General features: G+C 41.6%; 1 protein-coding gene across 1 annotated transcript; it reads left to right on the plus strand.

Moving 5' to 3' along the window:
• The first annotated feature begins 1,602 nt into the window (after positions 1-1,602).
• LOC108681229 (cytoplasmic dynein 2 heavy chain 1) lies at positions 1,603-20,320 on the plus strand. Its single transcript, XM_018170242.2, has 32 exons — positions 1,603-1,742; positions 1,909-2,057; positions 2,676-2,846; positions 3,304-3,439; positions 3,671-3,797; positions 4,310-4,460; positions 4,898-5,035; positions 5,453-5,999; positions 6,348-6,504; positions 6,759-6,951; positions 7,299-7,526; positions 8,670-8,902; positions 9,512-9,608; positions 10,088-10,296; positions 10,665-10,878; positions 11,180-11,413; positions 12,284-12,486; positions 12,941-13,137; positions 13,577-13,782; positions 14,340-14,537; positions 15,051-15,185; positions 15,581-15,771; positions 16,081-16,204; positions 16,610-16,747; positions 17,015-17,122; positions 17,403-17,495; positions 17,760-17,944; positions 18,393-18,531; positions 18,901-19,057; positions 19,420-19,565; positions 19,829-20,053; positions 20,225-20,320. The coding sequence occupies exons 1-32, from the start codon at positions 1,697-1,699 to the stop codon at positions 20,318-20,320; spliced, it is 5,571 nt and encodes a 1,856-aa protein (XP_018025731.2). The 5' UTR covers positions 1,603-1,696.
• Positions 20,321-20,589: the final 269 nt, after the last annotated feature.

The raw sequence follows: 20,589 nt of genomic DNA on the forward strand, positions 1-20,589 counted from the left end.
AAACCCAAGCCGGTAAATGTCGGTTTTCGATATACGGAAGTCTGAAAACGACCGCCGGATTTTGTGATTTTGCAATCGAGAAACGACAAGCAATTGTTGGATTCTAATTCCATAGTGAATTTGATTGAAGGATGTTTGAGGTTTAGATAATCAAAGAAGAGGCGCGCATGAGAGGGATGCTTGAAGATCAGAAATGGGTCATCAATATACCTATTATAAAAAATCGGTTTAAAATCAATGGGACAATCGGCCAACCGTATTTCGTAATTGCTAATCGTTCATCGTGAGACTTGCCCTCTAAGCCGCGAATTATCTGTTTAGCACGGCTCCGAACACTCTAGACTGCTTTCTCCTCTTTTTCAACTTTCGGCATTTCAATATGTTTAAAAATCCTATGCCGAAATAATTCCAATTAACAAAGATGACACTCCAATAAAAAATCAGTTTCATTCTACATTTGAGCCATGTGAGGTTTACTTCTCGTGTATCCCTCCTGCTTGACCTAATATATCGTGTCCGGCAGCCTCACTCCGGCTATCCGTATCCAGAAAGTTTGCTAATTTAAACGGCGAAGCGAATGCACGATTTCAGGCCGTAACATCTGTCATTTATAACAGTTTAATGATCAATATCGTTATATTTCGTTTTCCGTGTGATCAATTACATGATAATGAAGCCTGAATAATTAAATTTGTTTCGAGGTAATGCGTTTTCCCGAATTTCTCATGAGAATGCAAGATTCCACCCATTACGTAATGAAAAAATGGTAACATTCAAGACTTATTCAGTGAGCATCTTTTAATTGCCATGTTTTAAATAACTAAGTTTCATCATGTCATCATCCATTGCAGGTAGAAGCTTCCATCGAATGTTGATGCGTCAATACAATCGAGAATTGCCTTGCGTTCGTAGAAGTGTTTAGGTTGGTTGCCATGGAGATGCCAACACCGAGTGCATTCTGGGCCAGCAGACTGCTGGAACTTTTGGCAGTGGTGCTGGTATAGCGGCTGGAGGACAGTTTTAACGAGATTTTTCTCACTAGTTTATGTCGCACGACATTTTTCCATAAGTTTAATTTGCTTGTTTATCTACTATAAAACAAAAATTTTAAGTGGTGTATCAATCTCGCTGAAAATCTTTCGTAAATTGTATTTGCCCTTGTAGACATTGTTATGAATCGGAAAATCTGATTCTTATTAACTTCCAACATAATACATTTTTAGTGTTTTTTCTCCGTTATCGATGCCTATTTGTTTTGGGTTGATAATTACAACTCACACTCTTGGGACGTGCGAATGCTTGGACATGTTAGTGTGTCATGGACATCGGTGATCGACCCACTAGCGGATTAACTGGAACGACTATCTATAAACTTGCATGCCTTCATAAAAATCAGGTTTGATGATTATTAATGATGAGACTTGGATAACATAGAGTGGGGGAGCTTTAATAGAACGCAGTGTTTTACTCGTAGTAGAAGGTACATTTGCTCTGGAATTCGTTAGTGTTATCAATATCTGCGTCTTATTTTCAACAACATAGTACAAACATTACTGCTTAATGCTTATCTCCATTCCCCCTGTTTCGACAGTTCTTCTATCATCGCGTATAGTCTGAGTTGTAATATTTGAACTTAAGAAGCTCAATAAATCTAAGTGTACTATTTACAAGAGGATTTAATTATCCTGCCACCGCCATGGATACGGCGGACGTGCGGAAGAAGTTCATTTTGGCCACGATAGGTGAGTAAGAAAGCGAGACTCACGCTTCTATAATTAAATATTTGAATTGACGGATATATAAAATACGGTCATATGTGAGTGAATAGCGATAAAAAAATCTTAAAAGGGATAACGATGGATAGATTTCCTAAATTCTAGAAATGATCCTAGCGTATTTGTCTCTCAGGCAATTTTTTCGAGCTGCCTTTGGACGACCCGCGGCTCGCAATGGTGGCGGACGACGCGAGCCTCAACGAGATGCTGGACAGCGGCGCGTGTCCGCTGCTGGCCGCCTACCTCCCGCCCGCCGAGGACAGACTTGTCCTCTCTAATAAGGTGGACAACAATAACAAACCGACGCCCTCTCTAATTAGGGGGACAACAATAACAAACCGACGCCGTTTGTTTGAAACAACATAATTGCCGGCTCTTTAGTATCGTTCTGTTGCCTCTACAAAAATAACAGACATTTTTATAGACATTCACCAGTGAGGAAATTCCTAGATCACTTTGGCTATGTACTCTTGCATGTACAGATGTTCGCGATTTTAGGCCTGATTAAAATAAATAAAGTTTTATTAACTGAACGATCGATCGTTTGTTATCGCACCACGATTTTCTAGCCATTTCTATGTATGTAAGAAACTATTGTCGCTTTAGCTACCGTGTGTATTAGTTACTATTATCGATCCTCTCAACACCTCAATATCACCGTAGGTATAAGTGATGAATTTTTTGGCAGCATATCTCCAGACACGAATTCTTGTGTGAATGAGTTCCCCGATAGCAAAAAAACTGACGCTCACGCCTGGACCACATAAATGTTTTTTTTACAGTACGTTTGATGTTAGGTTGACCGACCGTGCAGCGTGCATTTCCACATTTTTAATGGTAGGGTCTACGGGAAGAGAATAGAAATGTGTATGATCATTAATATAAGTCTCTAATGTTTAGGTAAACTCGTCCGCGGGAGGAGAACAGGTGCTGGTGTTCTTCAAGACCCAGCCGACCGTCATCACTGACAACAACTACCATCAGACGCTGCTCGTGTCGTCCATGCTCGACTCTCCCGTCTCCTCCCTCTACCACGCCCTGCAGACGCTCTACGCCCCCATGCTGCTGCAGGTAGCGTCCTACACCCCCATGCTGCTGCAGGTAGCGTCCTACACCCCCATGCTGCTGCAGGTAGCATCCTACGCCCCCATGCTCCTGCAGGTAGCGTTCAATGCGCCGATGCAGCTGCCCGCTGTGCATGAGTTTCCATCCAGCGTAAGGAAATGTCATACGTTTTCAAACATCATCGCTCTGCACGTCATTGGAAAACATCCTTACGGCCACATGAATATTTGGGTAGAGTACTACAACCGAACTCTGCTGGTGACGGTGCCGAAATCGTCACTCGCAAGCGTTCTCGTTGAAATTGGATGTTTGCAATTGTTATTTGTTGCATTGAGTTTTGGTTTAAATTGGCTTCAACATTTCGAGCGAATTTCTCGTCTGTAAATCATTTTTAATTTCAACACACATTTTTTTCTTAAATGACAAGCAATTTAAGTCAGTTTGTTAGTGTCACTATGCACAGGACACCTCGGCATCTCGAGAGCTGGACCCAAAGCTGCAGAAGTTGGTGACGGAGCTCTCGGAGGGCCTGGGCAGCCTTGTCAGGCGGTCCTCCTCTGCTGCTGGGGATGACACTCAAACCACCACATCCCTGGCGGGTAATCATCGATATATCAACTCAATTTAAAATGCTTACTAGTATATTTTCTCTTGCAATATCGAAATACATGTCAAGTGTCGGCTCTTACTTTTTTTGCAAGCAGTCCTCGGTGGTGATTCATTAACCCTTCAGAACTTGGATTGGAACCACTTTCTTTCCCTAGAAATGGTAACAACCGAACATTCTTGCCTAGGACCGCATGTTTGTTTATTTGTCGCTTTACTGGCAGGAATTCTGTCAGTAAAGGACGAGCGACAATACTGGAACGACTTGAGCAGCAAGGCCAGGAGCCGACAGGAGAAGGATATGGCTAAGGAGTTCTATGAACTCCTGGAGCCTCTCGAGCGGGACTTCAGGTGAGTGGTGATGCGGGACTTCAGGTGAGTGGTGATGCGGGACTTTTTCCTTACTAGCATTATTGCTGGTAGATTAATCTTAATTAATGATGATTAGTTAATCGAGTAAAGGTATCTTTTAGGTTTATGGTTAGGTCGTTCAATTAATTACTCGCGTTTGAAATATTCTGCTGACTGGTATCCGAGTAAAGTTTAGTTGATGTTTTGGATGCTCTTGAATTCATTTCACTATGTTTTTAAAATCGAAAAACTTTGAAATCTATTTAAATTCAACCTTTAAATTTAAGTAAAGCTATACAGTCTTTTCTTTTAAATTAATACTTATTGATTACTTAGTTGTTAAAGACTTAACAGAGCGTTAGTACCGGTGTGTGTTCGGTTTACTGGAGTCTGTGATGCTGGCGGAGGCAGAGGACCTAAACAGTCTTTTTAGCGCATTTTTTAAAATCAATACTCATAGATTAATTAGTTATTAAAGACTTAACGGAACGTCAGTGCCTGTGTGTGTTCAGTTTACTGGAGTCAGTGATGCTGGCGGAGGCGGAGGAGGTACTCGAGAGCTGCCAGAACGCCCTCGATGATCTCTGGCAGCAGGAGTTCCCCCAGCAGCGCATGGCACACCTCCTGCATACTGCTGCCAACCAGGTTGCCAGATACGTGCAGGTGGGCACGGCAACAGGTCGCCAGATACGTGCAGGTGGGCGCGGCAACAGGTCGCCAGATACGTGCAGGTGGGCACGGCAACAGGTCTGCACGTATACGTGCAGGTGGGAAAGATCGCTAGGTCACTGAATGTGATTTATTTTCAAAGGGAATAAATTTTAATCCAAATTTCTTTACATATCAATTTGTCGTACGATAAAAATCATTTAGAAAGATCCACAAAAATTTTAGGGGCAAGAATGAAAAACCGCGCTGGGAAAATTTTGAATAATAAATTTATGTAAGGTCTTACAGCAAAATTTACTTAGCAAAAGATGATTAGCATCTATATTGCACTAAATGCCAGTTATTTTGCAAAGTATGTACCGATATCTCCAACATTGTACAGTATTGCTGTTTCATAAGTATTTAGTTCAACAATAACTTGGGAATGACAGAGCCGTCTGGGCGAGGAGGACTTCTGGAAGGGGCCGTTCAGCCAGGTGGAGAAGAGCCTGCAGGAGGGCATGGTGGTGTGCGACGTCTGGGTCGACATGTGCCAGAAACTCACATCCATCTTCTGGAAAGCCACCGAGGTGAGTAGACTGTAACATATTGCCACTCAGGTAAAGTTATCGTTAAGGATAAATCTTACCACTTACTATTAGAACCAGAGATTAGGCTTAAAAATTAGTGTATCAGAGTAGATATGTCCTAAGTTATGCAAAACTTATACTAAACTAAACTTATTAACTTTAAATTACCTTTTAGAATCGCCGAGTTATGGCTGGAAAATTAGTGTATCAGAGTATGTCTTAACTTATGCAAAACTTATAGTAAAGTAAACTTTTTAACTTTAATTGCCTTAACTTAGCTTATTACCACTGAGTTTAGGCTGTATAATAATAATAAGTGAAAATAAGTGAAAATAATAAATATTTCTTCACTTATGCAAAACTTATATCAAACTAAACTTATTAACTTTAATTACATTTTTGTATCACAAAATGCAGGTTAAATGGGAAGGCCCTCCGCTGGTGCCAGATTATTGCAAGAGCGTCTCCGAGCGCCTCGCGCATATCCTGAGCCTGCGCATGCTACACCGTCAGCTGACGCGGCTACTCACCGTCCGGGAGCAGGAGGACCTCAAGACTGATGACGCCTTCAAGCCCTTTGCGGGGCTCAAGCCCGTCCACTACAACCCTTACACTGAGCCCTTATGGCAAGCTGCAGTACGGCAGTTTGAGAACTCACTCAAGCCCGCAGAGCAAAGGATCTCCGGCAAACTGCGGGAGCAGCTGAGCAGGATCAATTCAGGAGCCTACCAGCTCATGCAGGAGTTCAAGCGATACAAGGAGCTCATCAAGAGAGACAGCATGAAGAGGGAGCTCATAGCAGAGAGAGAAATGCTCCTCGGTCAGCTCAACGCGCACATCCAGAAAGCAAGCGCTGACTTCAGCTCGACCTCCGTGAAGGGTCCACGACGACTGCCTGATGTGCCTGAGATGGTCAGCAACATCTACTGGGTCAAGCCTCTCAAGGCCAGGATACTCGACATGAGTAAGAATAAGTATGAAGATCTAAGCTTCAGTAGAAGTGGTGTCTAGGAAGATCTAGGCTTCAGTTGAAATGGTGTTTGAATAGTTCTTTATGCATATCTAGATGGAATAAATCACCCACTTGTTTGATACTTGTCATTTGCTGTACTGTTCTATTAGTAACTCATGGCTTAGGAGCGGATGAGTCTTGACTTTCGCCAGAGGCGAAATATTCTAGATAGGTGAAATATTCTTCTAGAATTATTCGAAACTCTAACTAGATATTGTAAAATCTAGTTGCATTACGCATGATTCTATCGGTAATGCAACTAATGATTCTTACAATTCTAAGCTGGCATTAATTTTATAGAGAAAACAGCGTCTGAGCTGCTGAGTGAGCTCTCTGGGTACGACGAGCTCATCAAGAGGATAGATGATCTGTGCCAAGAGATGGACGAATATCACAACGAGCAGTTCGACACCTGGTCCAGGGAGATGCTGCAAAGAATTAAGACTCAGGAACTCAGGTCACTTCTTCTGTCTGTTTCTTCGTTCAACAAATTATTTGGCTAGGATTGTGATGCATAAATAGTTTGAGGGTGGTTACAAAACATTAACAAACATGTATTAAACATTTGTTTAATTGCATTTCGAATAGGCATCTTAGTCACATAAACATTAACAATCATACGCATAAGCTTATCAGTCGTGGTCAAGACTCGTGTTTTGCGAAGTATCGTTTGCGATGGATAGTTGCAATTCAATGTGTTATGTTGTTCAGTTTGGCGACCGAGGGTCAGGTGCTGTCTTTTGGTGCTGGTCGCCTGCTGCAGGTGAGCTACAACAGGCGACTGGTTGGGCTCATACAGGAGGTGATGCATCTCTCCCTTATGGGCAACAAGATCCACCCCGACATCGTGGCCACCGCCAAGCACGCCGAGAAGTTCTTGCGACAAGCCAAGGCACTCGAAGAGGTGCGTCTTCTACTTATTGAAAGAACGCTTGAAGTAAATGATTTAAATTTGCTACTAGAATCAATCTTTCTTCAACATATTTTTTATTTTAAAATGATTAATTTTCTTTGTGGTTGTGAGCATCAAAGTTTTAGGCGCGCATTTAAATTATGGGTAAGTTAAAATAAGAAACTCTAAAAGTTTCTTCGACTTGTGAATAAGATATGTCAAATGTTTTCGTTTCCCACTACGATGTCAAAGTGTTTGACCGGATGTTTCTACAATAAACCTCTGGCTTACTGATAGTTTTGTGGAGACTGTACAATTTACATGAACTATTGTTCAGACACAATTAATTCCCGTTGCAGATAGCAAACTTCCACAACACTATAGGAGACCAGATGATCCCCTCGCAGCGCCCCATGATGCTGGAGGCGGCGAAGGCGTTCACGGCGCTCGTGAACCAGCAGAACGGCGTCACCTGGAGCAACACGGCCGAGCTCGACGATTACATCCGCAGGCTGAAGGCCGCCACGCACAGACTTGCCAGGGAGAACAAAGAGCTCGCCAAGTGTCATCTTATGATCAAAGACCGGGTTTGTAACAGGTTATTAGGACACAATTTGTAGAGTAAGCATGCGATGTCTAAAATATGTTAGACGAGCTTTACTTACGATACTTTAAACGTACCGTACGCGCGTTCAATTGGTACAACCCGATATAAAATAATTCCTGCGGTGAAGGAAATTCATCAATGCTGTGCAGGACGATTGTGATAATTCAAATTCATTAGCCTGTACTCTGAAAATGTGGTGTCGAATACGGAATACAATGGCCGCTTGTGGCCTGCGTGACGTCGTGCTGAGCGTAATAATGACCATCGTTTGTAAAAATTTGGTTGAGGTTGTCGTTCGGACTGAATCTTGAATGACCATTTACTTATAACAATGATTTTCAAACAATATCATTTCTTTTTAATTTGTTCCTATATCTTTAATCGTTTTGATTTTAACTTTAGAGACAATCCGAAAATTTTTTAGTTGTTACATTGCACACTGTTTTTAGCATTTATTCTAAGTGACGTATGACGTCTTCCTTCTGGTACTTACTCTGTCATTGTTGTAATATTAAGATCGGTATTGGCCTTGAATAAGCTAAATCTGGCTTGTCGCCGATTCTACACATCACAGAATTGCTACGGCTTACTAAGGTTTTGATCCCGCAACTCACTGCTCCAATCTTGGTACTCTGAACTGCAACCACTGGGCCACCCTGCTCAGCCGAAATTGCATGTGCACAGTCACCATTGTAAAATTAGTGAACAACATCCAGAATTAGTACTCTTTTTGAAGAAATTAATAATTACTGTCGATATTGAAGGTGTTGACGTTAATGAACATTATTATTTTTTGATACAATTGATAATTCTTGTTGATGTTGCAGGTGTTGACGTTGATGAACATTACTATAATTCTTGTTGATACTGCAGGTGTTGACGCTGATGAACATTACTAATAATTCGTGTTGATGTTGCAGGTGTTGACGCTGATGAACATTAATATTTTTCGATACACTTGATAATTCTTGTTGATGTTGCAGGTTTTGACGTTGATGAAATTACTAATAATTCTTGTTGATGTTGCAGGTGTTGACGTTGATGAACATTACTAATAATTCTTGTTGATGTTGCAGGTGTTGACGTTGATGAACATTACTAATAATTCTTGTTGATGTTGCAGGTGTTGACGCTGATGAACACAGACCTACTGCGTCAGCAGAGCAAGTGGAAGGAGCTGCTGAAGGAGATGCGGTCGATCATGCACCAGCTGTCGGAGCGCGGCTTCAAGGACCAGAAGTCGTGGTGCGCTCACTGGGACCGGCAGCTGTACAAGGCCCTCGAGCACCAGTACCAGCTGGGCATTGAGGCTCTCAACTCCCACCTGCCGGAGATCAAGATTGAGCTCACGTACCGGTTGGTTACGTACCCTGTTATTATTATACGTGGTAATTGCTTCACTCAGTAAACAATTTAAAGAATAATTTGTATTATAAATAATATCAATTTAAATAGTAATGATGTACCAGCTGGGCATTGAGGCACTCAACTCTCACCTGCCGGAGATCAAGATTGAGCTCACGTACCGGTTGGTTACGTACCCTGTTATTATTATACGTGGTAATTGTTTCCACTGAGTAAACAATTTTCAGAATAATTTGTATTTGGAAAATTTGGCTGTTATCCAAGGTCATGAATTTGGTTCGACCTGAGTTCGTTGCCCAGTTATTATTGAACGTGTTAATTGCTTTCACTGAGTTTACAATTTCCAGAATAATTTGTGTTTGGAAAATTTGTCTGTTATACAAGTGCTCGAATTTGATCGACCTGGGTTTGTTTAAGCGGAATTTCTATGAAGATACAGAACCTGCTACGAATGTGATCGTTGGGAGTTATTCTACCTCCAAATCCAAAAACATTTCCATTTCATATCTTGCTCACTTGGTCTATCAAGATACATATTTGAGGTTTTCTTTTTCTCTAGTGAAAGATCTCATTCTTTTGTTGTTGTTTCTCTTTCTACAGACAACAGCGGCTGCAGTTTGTGCCGCCGATGGAAGAAATCAGGATGAAATATTACAGTCAACTGAAGCGCTTCCTGGCCATACCAAATGTGTTCAGGGTATGAAAATATTCTATTCATTTTCCTTGCATTCATTTATTTAAAAATAACTGTTATACATTTGTTAAAATCTTCGAGAAGTTCTTATCTTCATTCACTTTTGATATCAATCAAATTTATACGACTTTATTAATTTTCCCATAAATCAATGTACAAAACGGTAGCCTAGTGGATGCGCAGTGAATTGGAGCAGTCAGTTGCTTGTTCGACACTGAAACAAGCTGTGGATGTTCTGCGATGTTGAGAATCGGCGACAGGCCTACGAGCTAATAAACGCTGAAACCGCTATTATTGTTTTTATTATAAACCTAATTATTATTATTACTAACAAAAGTATTTGCATCTAGTTCATCATTTTCGCTTCCGTATTCCTTGTAAGCTGCATCTGAAAAATGTTCCTACACTTTTTGCTTGCGAATATGAAAACAATTTTCTTTTTAATTCATGATATTGTCATAAATTATGAATGGTTTTAACAGGGCGTAAGTGAAGTGAACGAGAACCCGATATTCCCGTTGATCATAACGCGCAACGCGCACCGCTTCGGGCCGCTGTACCAGCGCGCCAACCAACTCTTCGCGCGCCTCGAGGCCGTCAAGGACCGCTTCACGGACCTCGTCGCCCTGGGTGCTGGTGACATCGAGGAGGTCATCGAGAAGGAGTGCCACACGGCCGACGACTGGGACAGGTACCGAGCTTTTCCCGTTCTCATTTTTTTGCCATATTTAACAGGAAATTTTTTATTCTCTTAACTTGTTTCCATAACTATGTGTTCATGCAGTTATTGATAAGCTAGTTCATGTGCATTAGTGATCATTGACCAACTAGTTTGTGCGCATTAGTTATCATTAACAAAGATGTTCATGCGAATAAATGATCAACAAAGTAGTTTCTGGGAATGAATTCTCATTAAAAAGTTAGTTCATGAGCGTAAGTTTTTATTTTATTTAATATCTAATATGTATTGTATTGTGCACAGTTATCTTCTAATCTCCCAAGTCAAATTTTGCATCTGTTACAAATATCACCACTCAATTCCTAAATGTATTTGTACAGAAACTTCAAGTTATCGAAAGCAAAGGGCCAAGAAATAGGCAAGATCCCCGGCACTGAGGAGAAAATCGACTGCATGTCGCTGAGCTTCCAGCCTCTGCGTGTTGAGCTTGAGATCCTGAACCGCCGCTACTGGGACCTGCTCGCCCAGCGTCTCTCTGCCTCCGTCATCCGCGACACCAACGCCATCGAGCAGTTCGCTAATGACGCCATCGAGGTATAGTTATGCCTGCGACTTACTTCATTAACTTTATTACCTCAGGGTTATTGACCTTGTTGCTTCACGATTATTGACCTTGGTTCTCCAGGATTATATAACTTATTTCTCTAGGATGCTACTAATTATCTTTTTCTGAAATAACCAAAATCCATTTGCTTTGATCCGTTATAATCCGTTTATTTCGTATTCTATAAGATGAGATGAAAGAGCTACTAAAATTACAAGATGTCTCACGTAACTGCTTCTTGCTTTTATTGCTGAAAGATGGCATAATTTTAATAGTAACTCGATACTTTAGGATCTGCGACGTCAGCCACAAACCGTGGACGAGATAGCGGAGGCACAGCGCAAGTACGAGGCGCACGGCCGCAGGACGGAGGAGATGATGGTGCTGCTCGCCCAGGCCGAGAAGAAGAACAAGACGCTCGCCGTCTGGACCAAGGAGAGGGTCGACAAACTTGCGCTCGTCACCACACTTTGGGACAACTTCGCCTCTAGGATGGAGAACCACGAACAGATCATCACTAAGCAAGTATGGCGTTGTCGATGCCCTTTGATTTTCTTAAGACTCGTTTCTTCCAGGTAAATGTATTTTTTCCCTGATGTACTTTAGGCCATCCGGCGCCATGTAGTCGTTCGTTAGCTAGCGTTGGTTGAATAATATTTTGAATTAGTGCACGTTGAGTCGGAGACGATTAGGATTAAGTTATTAATGTCAGTGAATCAGCTCGTTTTGGATGTTAGCTCTAGTCGCTTTTCAAGTTACACTTACATTTCCAGTTGGTCCGAATAGATATGCTGATAGAAGTATTATTGCTAATTGAATTGTTCGGCTTAATGAATTTTCAGTTCAATTAGTTGTGAAAATTGTAGTTATTTAAAAGTAATTAAAATTAATTTAATTTTTCCTATAAGAAAAGCACGTGAGAATGTTAATTGCGATGGCCCTTGCCTGTCTGCGGCTTTGAAATTTTCCTGAGCGCTGACAAGTTCGGTGATGGAAAGTCCCACAAACGGAATAGCAGTTTAATGCTGCACTGCAACGCGCATAAGCAACACCAGTTTGAAGTTGAAAAATCAGACAAGATCTAAGGCGCAATAAGCTGAATAAACTGCTAAAGAATAAAAAAATATAATTACAGGAATTGCTCTTTAATTTCTTGCGGACGCAGCCACCTTTTAGCGCATTTTCTCATTTATGAAAAAATGCACTATTGTGCTCGCCATGTCCGTCTGTCCGTCCGTCCGTTTGTCTGTCTGTCCGTCCGTGACTTCACGTTTTCGTCGACGAGAAAATGCGCTCTCTGTCACTCACTGCAGTGAGTACTGACTGCTGAGTTATATTTTTTCGTATGGTCTTCGTAGTTAGACGTGCAGTGTTCATTTGTTTCGCTGTCGGCAGGTGGAGTCGATCAAGAACAATCTAGAGTCTCAAGTGAACAATTTCAACGACGAGATCGCCAAGTTCGGCGCGCGCTGGAAGCAGTTCAGGCCCTCAGAAGACCAGATGGACGGAGACTCGGCAAAAGTCGAGGCCGCAATCGCCAAGATTAAAGAGAAGCGAGAGGAGTGGGACATTTTGATGGAAACGCGCGACGCTCTCAGGTTCTATTATCAAACTTAATATAGAAACTTACAGACTTAATAAAATCCTAATCAAACTTAATATTTGTTCGATATATCAATTTCGATTTCTGGGCATAGTATACATTGAATGCATTTATAAATCCCATCGTGCAATGTGTTGTGCACAACCTCACTGAAATGTTTTAAATTATTGCCTTCTAAATGATAGATTATAAATGTATTCATTGTTTTGAATTTGTAAGTTCGTTAAATTTCTCTCTATTCTACATTATAATGGTATATTATCATGAAATTAGTTTGGCAGATGACGCAATAAATCGCAGTCAAGTAACATAACCAAGGATCTAATTCGCTGCTAACGTCTGCAGACGCTATCAACATTATAATAATTATATCATCATGAAGTTAGTTTGGCAGATGGCGCAATAAATCATTGTCAGTGACATAACCTAGTTTATAATTGGGCCTTCAGACGCGACTACGAGCATTTCTCGCTGCCAGAGCCGCACTTCCAGGAGCTGGACGAGATCGAGAGCGACCTGCAGAAGCACGAGCAGGTGTGGGGGCAGTTCGACGAGTTCCGCAGCAGCATGCAGGACTTCAACAACCAGGAGTGGATTGTCTTCAGGAGCAAGACGTACAAATTCGACGAGTTCCTCGCACAGTGGAGTGAGTTTCATTTTAGCCGACTGTGCGTTTATACTCGATCAAATAAATATTCAACTGAAGAGTTATTTGGTGATTCTCGTGAATGATTGCAGCTAACCGGTGATAAATTTAAACTTATTGTAAACTTATTACACAAACTTATTGTGTATCATTACTGTTATTTATAAACGTAAACTTATTATACATATTATTGTCTAATATTTAATTATATATATTGAATTTGAACTAAGAAATTTGAATTTTCGAGTAATTTGCGAAGCGATCACACGCTCAATAATGTCGAATGACGTTCCACATGTAAATAATATGATGAAAATGGCATTGGAATTTCTTGATGAAACATGCAAATAGAAAAATAATGTTTGGACTTTTTTGATGAAACATGCCTATAGAAAAATAATGTTAACACTGCCTTGCATTCTCGTGCCTGTGCATGCAGACGAGAAGCTGCAGAGGTCAGGCGAGGCGAGCATGGTGCGCGTACGCCTGCTACAGGAGCTCGAGAAGTACCAGGCCGTGCTACCTGTACTCAAGTACGCCCGCGGCGAGGTCTTCTCTGAGAAGCACTGGATGGAGATGTACACGATGATTGGCATCCCGCAGTCTATTCCTGTCGAGCGACTCACTTTTGGTGATGTTATCAAGGTGATAAATATCTTCATAGTCTTAAAAAATTTATATAAGATCTCGAATCGTCAAATTTATTTCGTGCTCTGAGTGGTTCAGTTCGACCTGAAATGATTCAAGCGTCTGGTAGCTCCAAGGGGTCAACATTTCGGATGCATTAACAAATATTATACAACAATTTTTCTACATTTTATGAATTTGTCATCAATATATTATATTTGAAATTATTCATTTTAGAAACGCCATCATAAAAATCCAATAGCATACTTCTTAATTGCTTCAAATTATCTGGCTATTTAATACTTCTTATTGCCATTTGATACTTGTTATTATTTGTCGTGCAATTATCAATGCACCCAATGAATATTTCATTTCTTCACTGAAATATTTTAATCTTCTGATTAATACTTGCGAATCATTTCAAAAAAGATCATTTTGATGTCTAACGTGAATTAAGTCAATTCAAAATTTAGATTTGAGGACTACCATTATAATTATTTTACACTGCACCAAAATGATTGAGGTAATATATTTTTAAATCCTAATAATCACTTTGATTATTATTATTAAATCAGTGCCGGGACGCGTTGGTGGTGCACGCGGAGGCGCTGAAGGAGCTGAACAGCAGGGCGGCAGGGGAGGTGGTCGTGAGACAGGCGCTGGCAGAGCTCGACCTGTGGGAGGTCGAGGCGAGGTTTGCCCTCACCCAGCACACCGACACAAAGGGCGACCTCGTCTCTCTTATTAAGGAGTGGAAGGATATCATCAATAAGGTAATTACTCAGTAATATTATTATTAATTTTCCGAGTAGGTCGTCTCACTTATCAAGGAGTGGAAGGATATCTTCAATAAGGTAATTACTCAGTAATATTATTGAGTAATTTTCCTAGTACGTCGTCTCACTTATGAAGGAGTGGAAGGATATCATCAATAAAGTAATTGCTAAGTAATATTATAGAGTAATTTTACTTGTACGACGTCTATGTTTGGGGTACTTAGTTATATTTATGGACGGAGTAATTCTGTGAATGGCAGCGTACATTTCATGTGTGAAATTTCAAGAAACCAATTTTTGGGAATTGTTCGCTGGCAAATAGAATAGGAGTTTATTCAGATCTTGAAAGTTATGCGCAATAATGTGCATTCTTGCATTACTGGTCACTTTGTGCCCTCTTCAATCAGAAACGAAGTTGGTGATAATCTGGTTGTCGGGTAAGGTAAGAATAATTAAAGATTATTTCGTCGCGTGATACTTTGAGCAGGAAATTAACCCAGCCTTGTCCAGGTGGGCGACCACCAGTCTCTGCTGCAGAGCCTCAAAGATTCTTCGTACTTCGGGGGCTACGCAGACCGAGCGAGGGTCTGGGAGCAGAGGCTCGCAGACCTCGACGAATTCCTGGCCGGACTGAACCTCATCCAGGTAAACCGCTGGCGCTTAACTTCAACAGTTTGCTACATTTTCAGATTTATAATAATTTTATAGAATATTTTTAAAATAGATAATTTATATGCATATTATTTATAGGTATGAATATTTATGAATATGTAAGTATATATGAATACTTACATTTTGAATGGATAATTTGCATACATGCACACCCGATGCTGCAATCATGACTTCTTTCTCTCTTTGCATGCCATATTATTTTTATTTTTAGATTTATTGATACGTTTAATGAATTCAACAAAGGACCAGAGCTATCATCAACAAATGTACCTACTTTGTTATTCTAAATGCCTTATTTAGTGAATTGAGAATAAGTAGATGCAGTACGGGCTAGTGGGTCAACATTGACTGCTTGTTTTGACACGCAGCGCAAGTGGGTATACTTGGAGCCAATCTTCGGTCGGGGGGCGCTGCCCCAGGAGCAGGGGCGGTTCCGTCAGGTGGACGCTGACTTCAAGGCCATCATGGCGGACGTGACGCGCGACAACCGCGTCACCGCCCTCTGCAGGATCAAGGGCATCCGCTCCATCCTCACCACGCTACAGGACCAGCTCGCTAGGTTACGATCATGTGCTTATAGCTATGAAAAATATAACTCAGTACTCACTGCAGTGAGTCACAGAGAGCGCATTTTCTCGCCGACGAAAACGTGAAGTCACGGACGGACGGACAGACAGACAGACGGACGGACGGACAGACGGACATGGCGAGCACAATAGTGCATTTTTTCCATAAATGAGAAAATGCGCTACAAATGCAGGAAATTTTGTTAAGAATTCGTTGAATCTTGTCGAAGCCCTCGATTATGAATAATATTCAACCATAGTCCGTAATTGCAAATAATGAGCGACTTCTCTTCCCTCAACAGATGCCAGAAAAGTTTGAACGAGTTTTTGGAAGAGAAAAGGTCTGCCTTCCCTCGCTTCTATTTCATTGGTGACGACGACTTGCTGGAGATACTGGGGCAAGCGACCAACGCCGAGGTCATCCAGGTACAGATACCTTCTCAGAGACCGGTCAGGTACAGATACCTTCTCAGAGACCGGTCAGGTGCAGATACAAATATTATTTCTCGAGTAAGATTTGTCATTGCGCTGACACGTCGCTATCATTACATCTTGTACCTTTAATTGATTTCTAAGACACATTGTTCCTGATCTATGGAATTTGACCCGAAGGAGAATTATTTAAATTTCTAAATGATTGCATTCTGGTTGAATTCTGCGTTCTCATCTTATCATCATTCGATGATTCGACAAACCCATTTTTGCTCTTTTCCCGTTCTTTGCTGTAATATCGAATAATTCAGGTTATATGATAAAATGATAAAAATATAAATAATAATGACATGAGTGAAGCCTTTAGATAATATTTCTTCGATATTTTTCTATCCTCAGTCACATTTGAAGAAGCTCTTTGCTGGTATCCACGCCGTGAACTTTGATGAAGGAAACACAGCCATCACAGCCATGAAGAGTTTAGAGGGAGAGGTTGTTCCTCTGGATAAAACCGTGCGCATCACGGCCAATGTCGAGGTAAATGCCTCATTACAATGAAATATTATACATGCGAGGAACCACAAGGCTAAACATAGAGTGCAAACGTGCTCTTCCCATGCGCTGGGAATGGTGTTAAAGCGCGAGACATGACTGCACTTTAGCTGCAACTAAGATGACCGAGTTTTAAAAATCTGCATCGTCTGTACAATTTAGTTTTCGCGCACAGATGACAAAGTGAACTAAGCTCTGTTTGTTGAAAGTAAGACTTTTTTGTGCTGTTTAATGTAATGATACTCTGATTAGGAATGGCTGGGCGAGTTGAGCGTGCGCATGAAGAGCACTCTGAGCTCGCTGCTGCAGGAGTGTCTCAAGGATGCCGGCAACATGGACCCGCTACGGTATCCTGCGCAGGTAGGATCCTTGTCTTGCTGATATGATCGATCCCGCGTCTCAGCCTACCTGAGAAATTAATGTTAATATCCGTTACTGTACGGTAATTAAACAATAAGCTCATTTAAACATCGGTTTTCTTTCTCAAGTTTTAAGAATGTTCAATATCTTTCATTCTTTGTTCATAATTCAGAGAATAATAGTTCAGAATTTATGGTTCTTAGTAATAGATCTGAGAAAAAATAAATTAATTCTCCATGGGATTTATTGATGGTGTTCTGATTATTGATGGTTCTGCCAGGTGCTGTGTTTGGCGGATGCCATCCTCTTCACGGAACGCTGTGAAGAAGCCATAAAAGACGGCTCCTTGAGTAACTACTACAAAGAACTACAAGTAATATCTCTTTCTCGTTCTACTGTGCACTTAAAGTTCTTTTAATATTTTAATCTTTCTTTAATTACTTCTTGGTTCGCTCATATTCTTCGTTCTACCGAGCACTGAAAGTATTTTAACCTTTTCATTACATCTTGGTTCGCTCATATTTTATCATAGATGACAATATTTTTTGGTCGAGATTAAAGATGAATTTATACATTAATTGGAGACTATCGTGACCCCGATCTGTTAGAATTTCATATGATTCGTTGCATGACACAGACGAAGCTGGAGTCGTACACGAGTGTCGACCTGACGGGTGGAGGTGACGACCAAGAGACGCAGGTGTTGGGGCTGAAGCTCAAGGCCCTCATCCTGGACACCATCCACAACATCGAGGTGGTCGAGAAGCTCGTCGCTGCCAACACCTCCTCCGTGCACGACTGGACCTGGCAGCAGCAGCTGCGGTAAGTCAGTGCCGCAACATCTCCAATTTATTCTATTGCGATTTTTTTTTTCTTTGTAATGTATAAATGGTAGTCGAAGTTCTAGATCTCAAACTTTTTTTAATAATCGTACAAGAAGTCTAACTGCACAATCGCAATTTTCAGCGCATTTTCTCATTTATGAAAAAAATGCACTATTGTGCTCGCCATGCCCGCCTGTCCGTGCGCCTGTCCGTCCGTCTGTCCGTCCGTCCGTCTGTTCGTCTGTCTGTCCGTCTGTCTGTCCGTCCTTGACTTCATGTTTTCGTCGACGAGAAAATGCGCTCTCTGTCACTCACTGCAGTGAGTACTGAGTTATATTTTTTAATAATCGTACAAGAAGTCCAACTGCACAATCGCAATTTTTTTCTGAATGTCGTAATAATTAGCCGCTGAACTTGTAAATATGCCCTTGCGTTTTTTTTTGTAGGTTCTACATGGGGCCGCAAGGCACCGCTAAGATACGCATGGTGGACGCTGAGTTCGACTACACGTACGAGTACCAGGGCAACGCCATGAAGCTCGTACACACGCCCCTCACCGACAAGTGCTACCTCACTCTCACGCAGGTCTCAGGACGCTACTGTTAAATGCCTTATAATGTATGAATTCCTCGCAATAATAAGACCGGCCACTGGTTGAGCCCTCTATTAAAAATCTGCCTTTTCGAGGTTCATCAAATCCTTTGCACCAATAACTTGCTAGTATAGTCACTCACTCTAAAAGTCGTATTATGTGATCTTAATTAGTTAAATTTTATGCGCAGTAAATCATAATCGTGAATTTCAAGTTCGATTTTGGCGTTTCTTGGCATAACCACGTTACGGATCTTTCCATGCGTGTTACTTCCTTTATGATTGCGTCCCAATACCTTTGCTGAAAATCAATTTTTTCTCTTGTTCACTACACTTGAGGTTTAATGATGGCATTTGGTGCAGGGCATGCACATGGGTCTGGGCGGGAACCCATACGGCCCGGCAGGCACGGGCAAAACAGAGTCCGTGAAGGCGCTGGGGGGCCTCTTCGGGCGCCAGGTGCTCGTCTTCAACTGCGACGAGGGCATCGACGTCAAGAGCATGGGCAGGATTTTCGTGGGTGCGTCTCACGCGGCATTTGTGGTGTTTTCGATGATCACAAACATGGAATGTGTATTTTTATGTAGTGAAATTGCCGTGTGCAGCTTAGTGAAACCTGTCATGAAGGTTATGGCAGACTTTCACTGGTATTTATTGTAACATCACTTCAACAGATCAGTGTTCATTCATGAATATCTGTATCTAACGTTTAAATATCTATAATATCTGCAATATTCTGAATTTATGACGATAAATATTTTTCTAACACCATCAAATGGAAATCTCAGAAAAAAATTATTGAGATGGACTCGTGGGTAAAAGGTTATAGGTATTAAAAGCTCTAATCGAGTTTTTATTTGAATGTACCACTCGACGACGCAGGCCTAGTGAAGTGCGGTGCCTGGGGCTGCTTCGATGAGTTCAACCGCCTGGAAGAAGCGGTGCTCTCCGCCGTGTCCATGCAGATCCAGACCATCCAGGCGGCCATTAAAGGCAGGGCTGCCACCACAACCCTGCTAGAGAAGGAGGTAACCACGAAATATCTCCGCCTCTATCAACTTCATTGTTGTAATGAATAAGAGAAAGGTTGAAGACCCAGCTTGACGCTCAGTTATTTCTGAGCAAGCTCATTGTGATCGGCTAAAAACAGTGGAGCGTTCCCAGCTTTTAATTTACGTGACTCCCTAGCTGAAAATATATTTTAATATTACCCCAAGATGCATTTCCACAGTTTATCTTACCTCGCTCTAATTCCATTTCTCCTTTTAATCATTCCTGATCCTCAATCCAGATCCCGGTGGACCTGAACTCCGGGATTTTCATCACCATGAACCCCGCCGGGAAGGGCTACGGAGGTCGCCAGAAGCTGCCCGACAACCTGAAGCAGCTCTTCCGTCCCGTCGCCATGTCGCGCCCTGACAACGACCTCATCGCTGAGGTCATCCTCTTCTCGGAGGGCTTCAAGAGCGCCAAGACCATCGGCAAGAAACTCGTAGCTGTCTTCACGCTCTCCAAGGTAATATTTATTATGATCTTGATGTTGGTGCCATAATTTTAAGTAATCGAATAAGTTTTATAAAGTAGTAAGCAAAGCCTATTAAAAGACCCATATAATTCGGAAAAGGCTTAATTGTTCCTTAATTTATATATGATTCTTAAGTTTACCAAAATATATATTATATACCAGGAGCTGCTCACTCGTCAGCAGCACTACGACTGGGGGCTACGCGCCCTCAAGACCGTCCTCAAGGGCTCGGGCAACCTCCTGCAGCAGCACAGGTAAACATTTAACCCTCTACCGCCGGACGCTTGTAACCGGAGCAATATTGTCACGCGCCTACTCCCCAAAAAGGATACGTTCTAGTGAGCACAAAATGACTTGCACTGATGGTTGCCGCCACGTACGACAACTTTAAAATGTTCTCTGTTGCGTACAAACGTCCTCAGGTTACTACAGTCAATAGTTTACGTATAATTCAAGTTGAAAGTTTACCATTAAATTGTTCTCTGTTGCGTACAAACGTCCTCAGGTTACTACACTCAATAGTTTAC

This window comes from Hyalella azteca, unplaced genomic scaffold (genome assembly GCF_000764305.2).
Source record: "Hyalella azteca isolate HAZT.00-mixed unplaced genomic scaffold, Hazt_2.0.2 contig4200, whole genome shotgun sequence".
In the NCBI taxonomy this organism is placed as follows: domain Eukaryota; kingdom Metazoa; phylum Arthropoda; class Malacostraca; order Amphipoda; family Hyalellidae; genus Hyalella; species Hyalella azteca.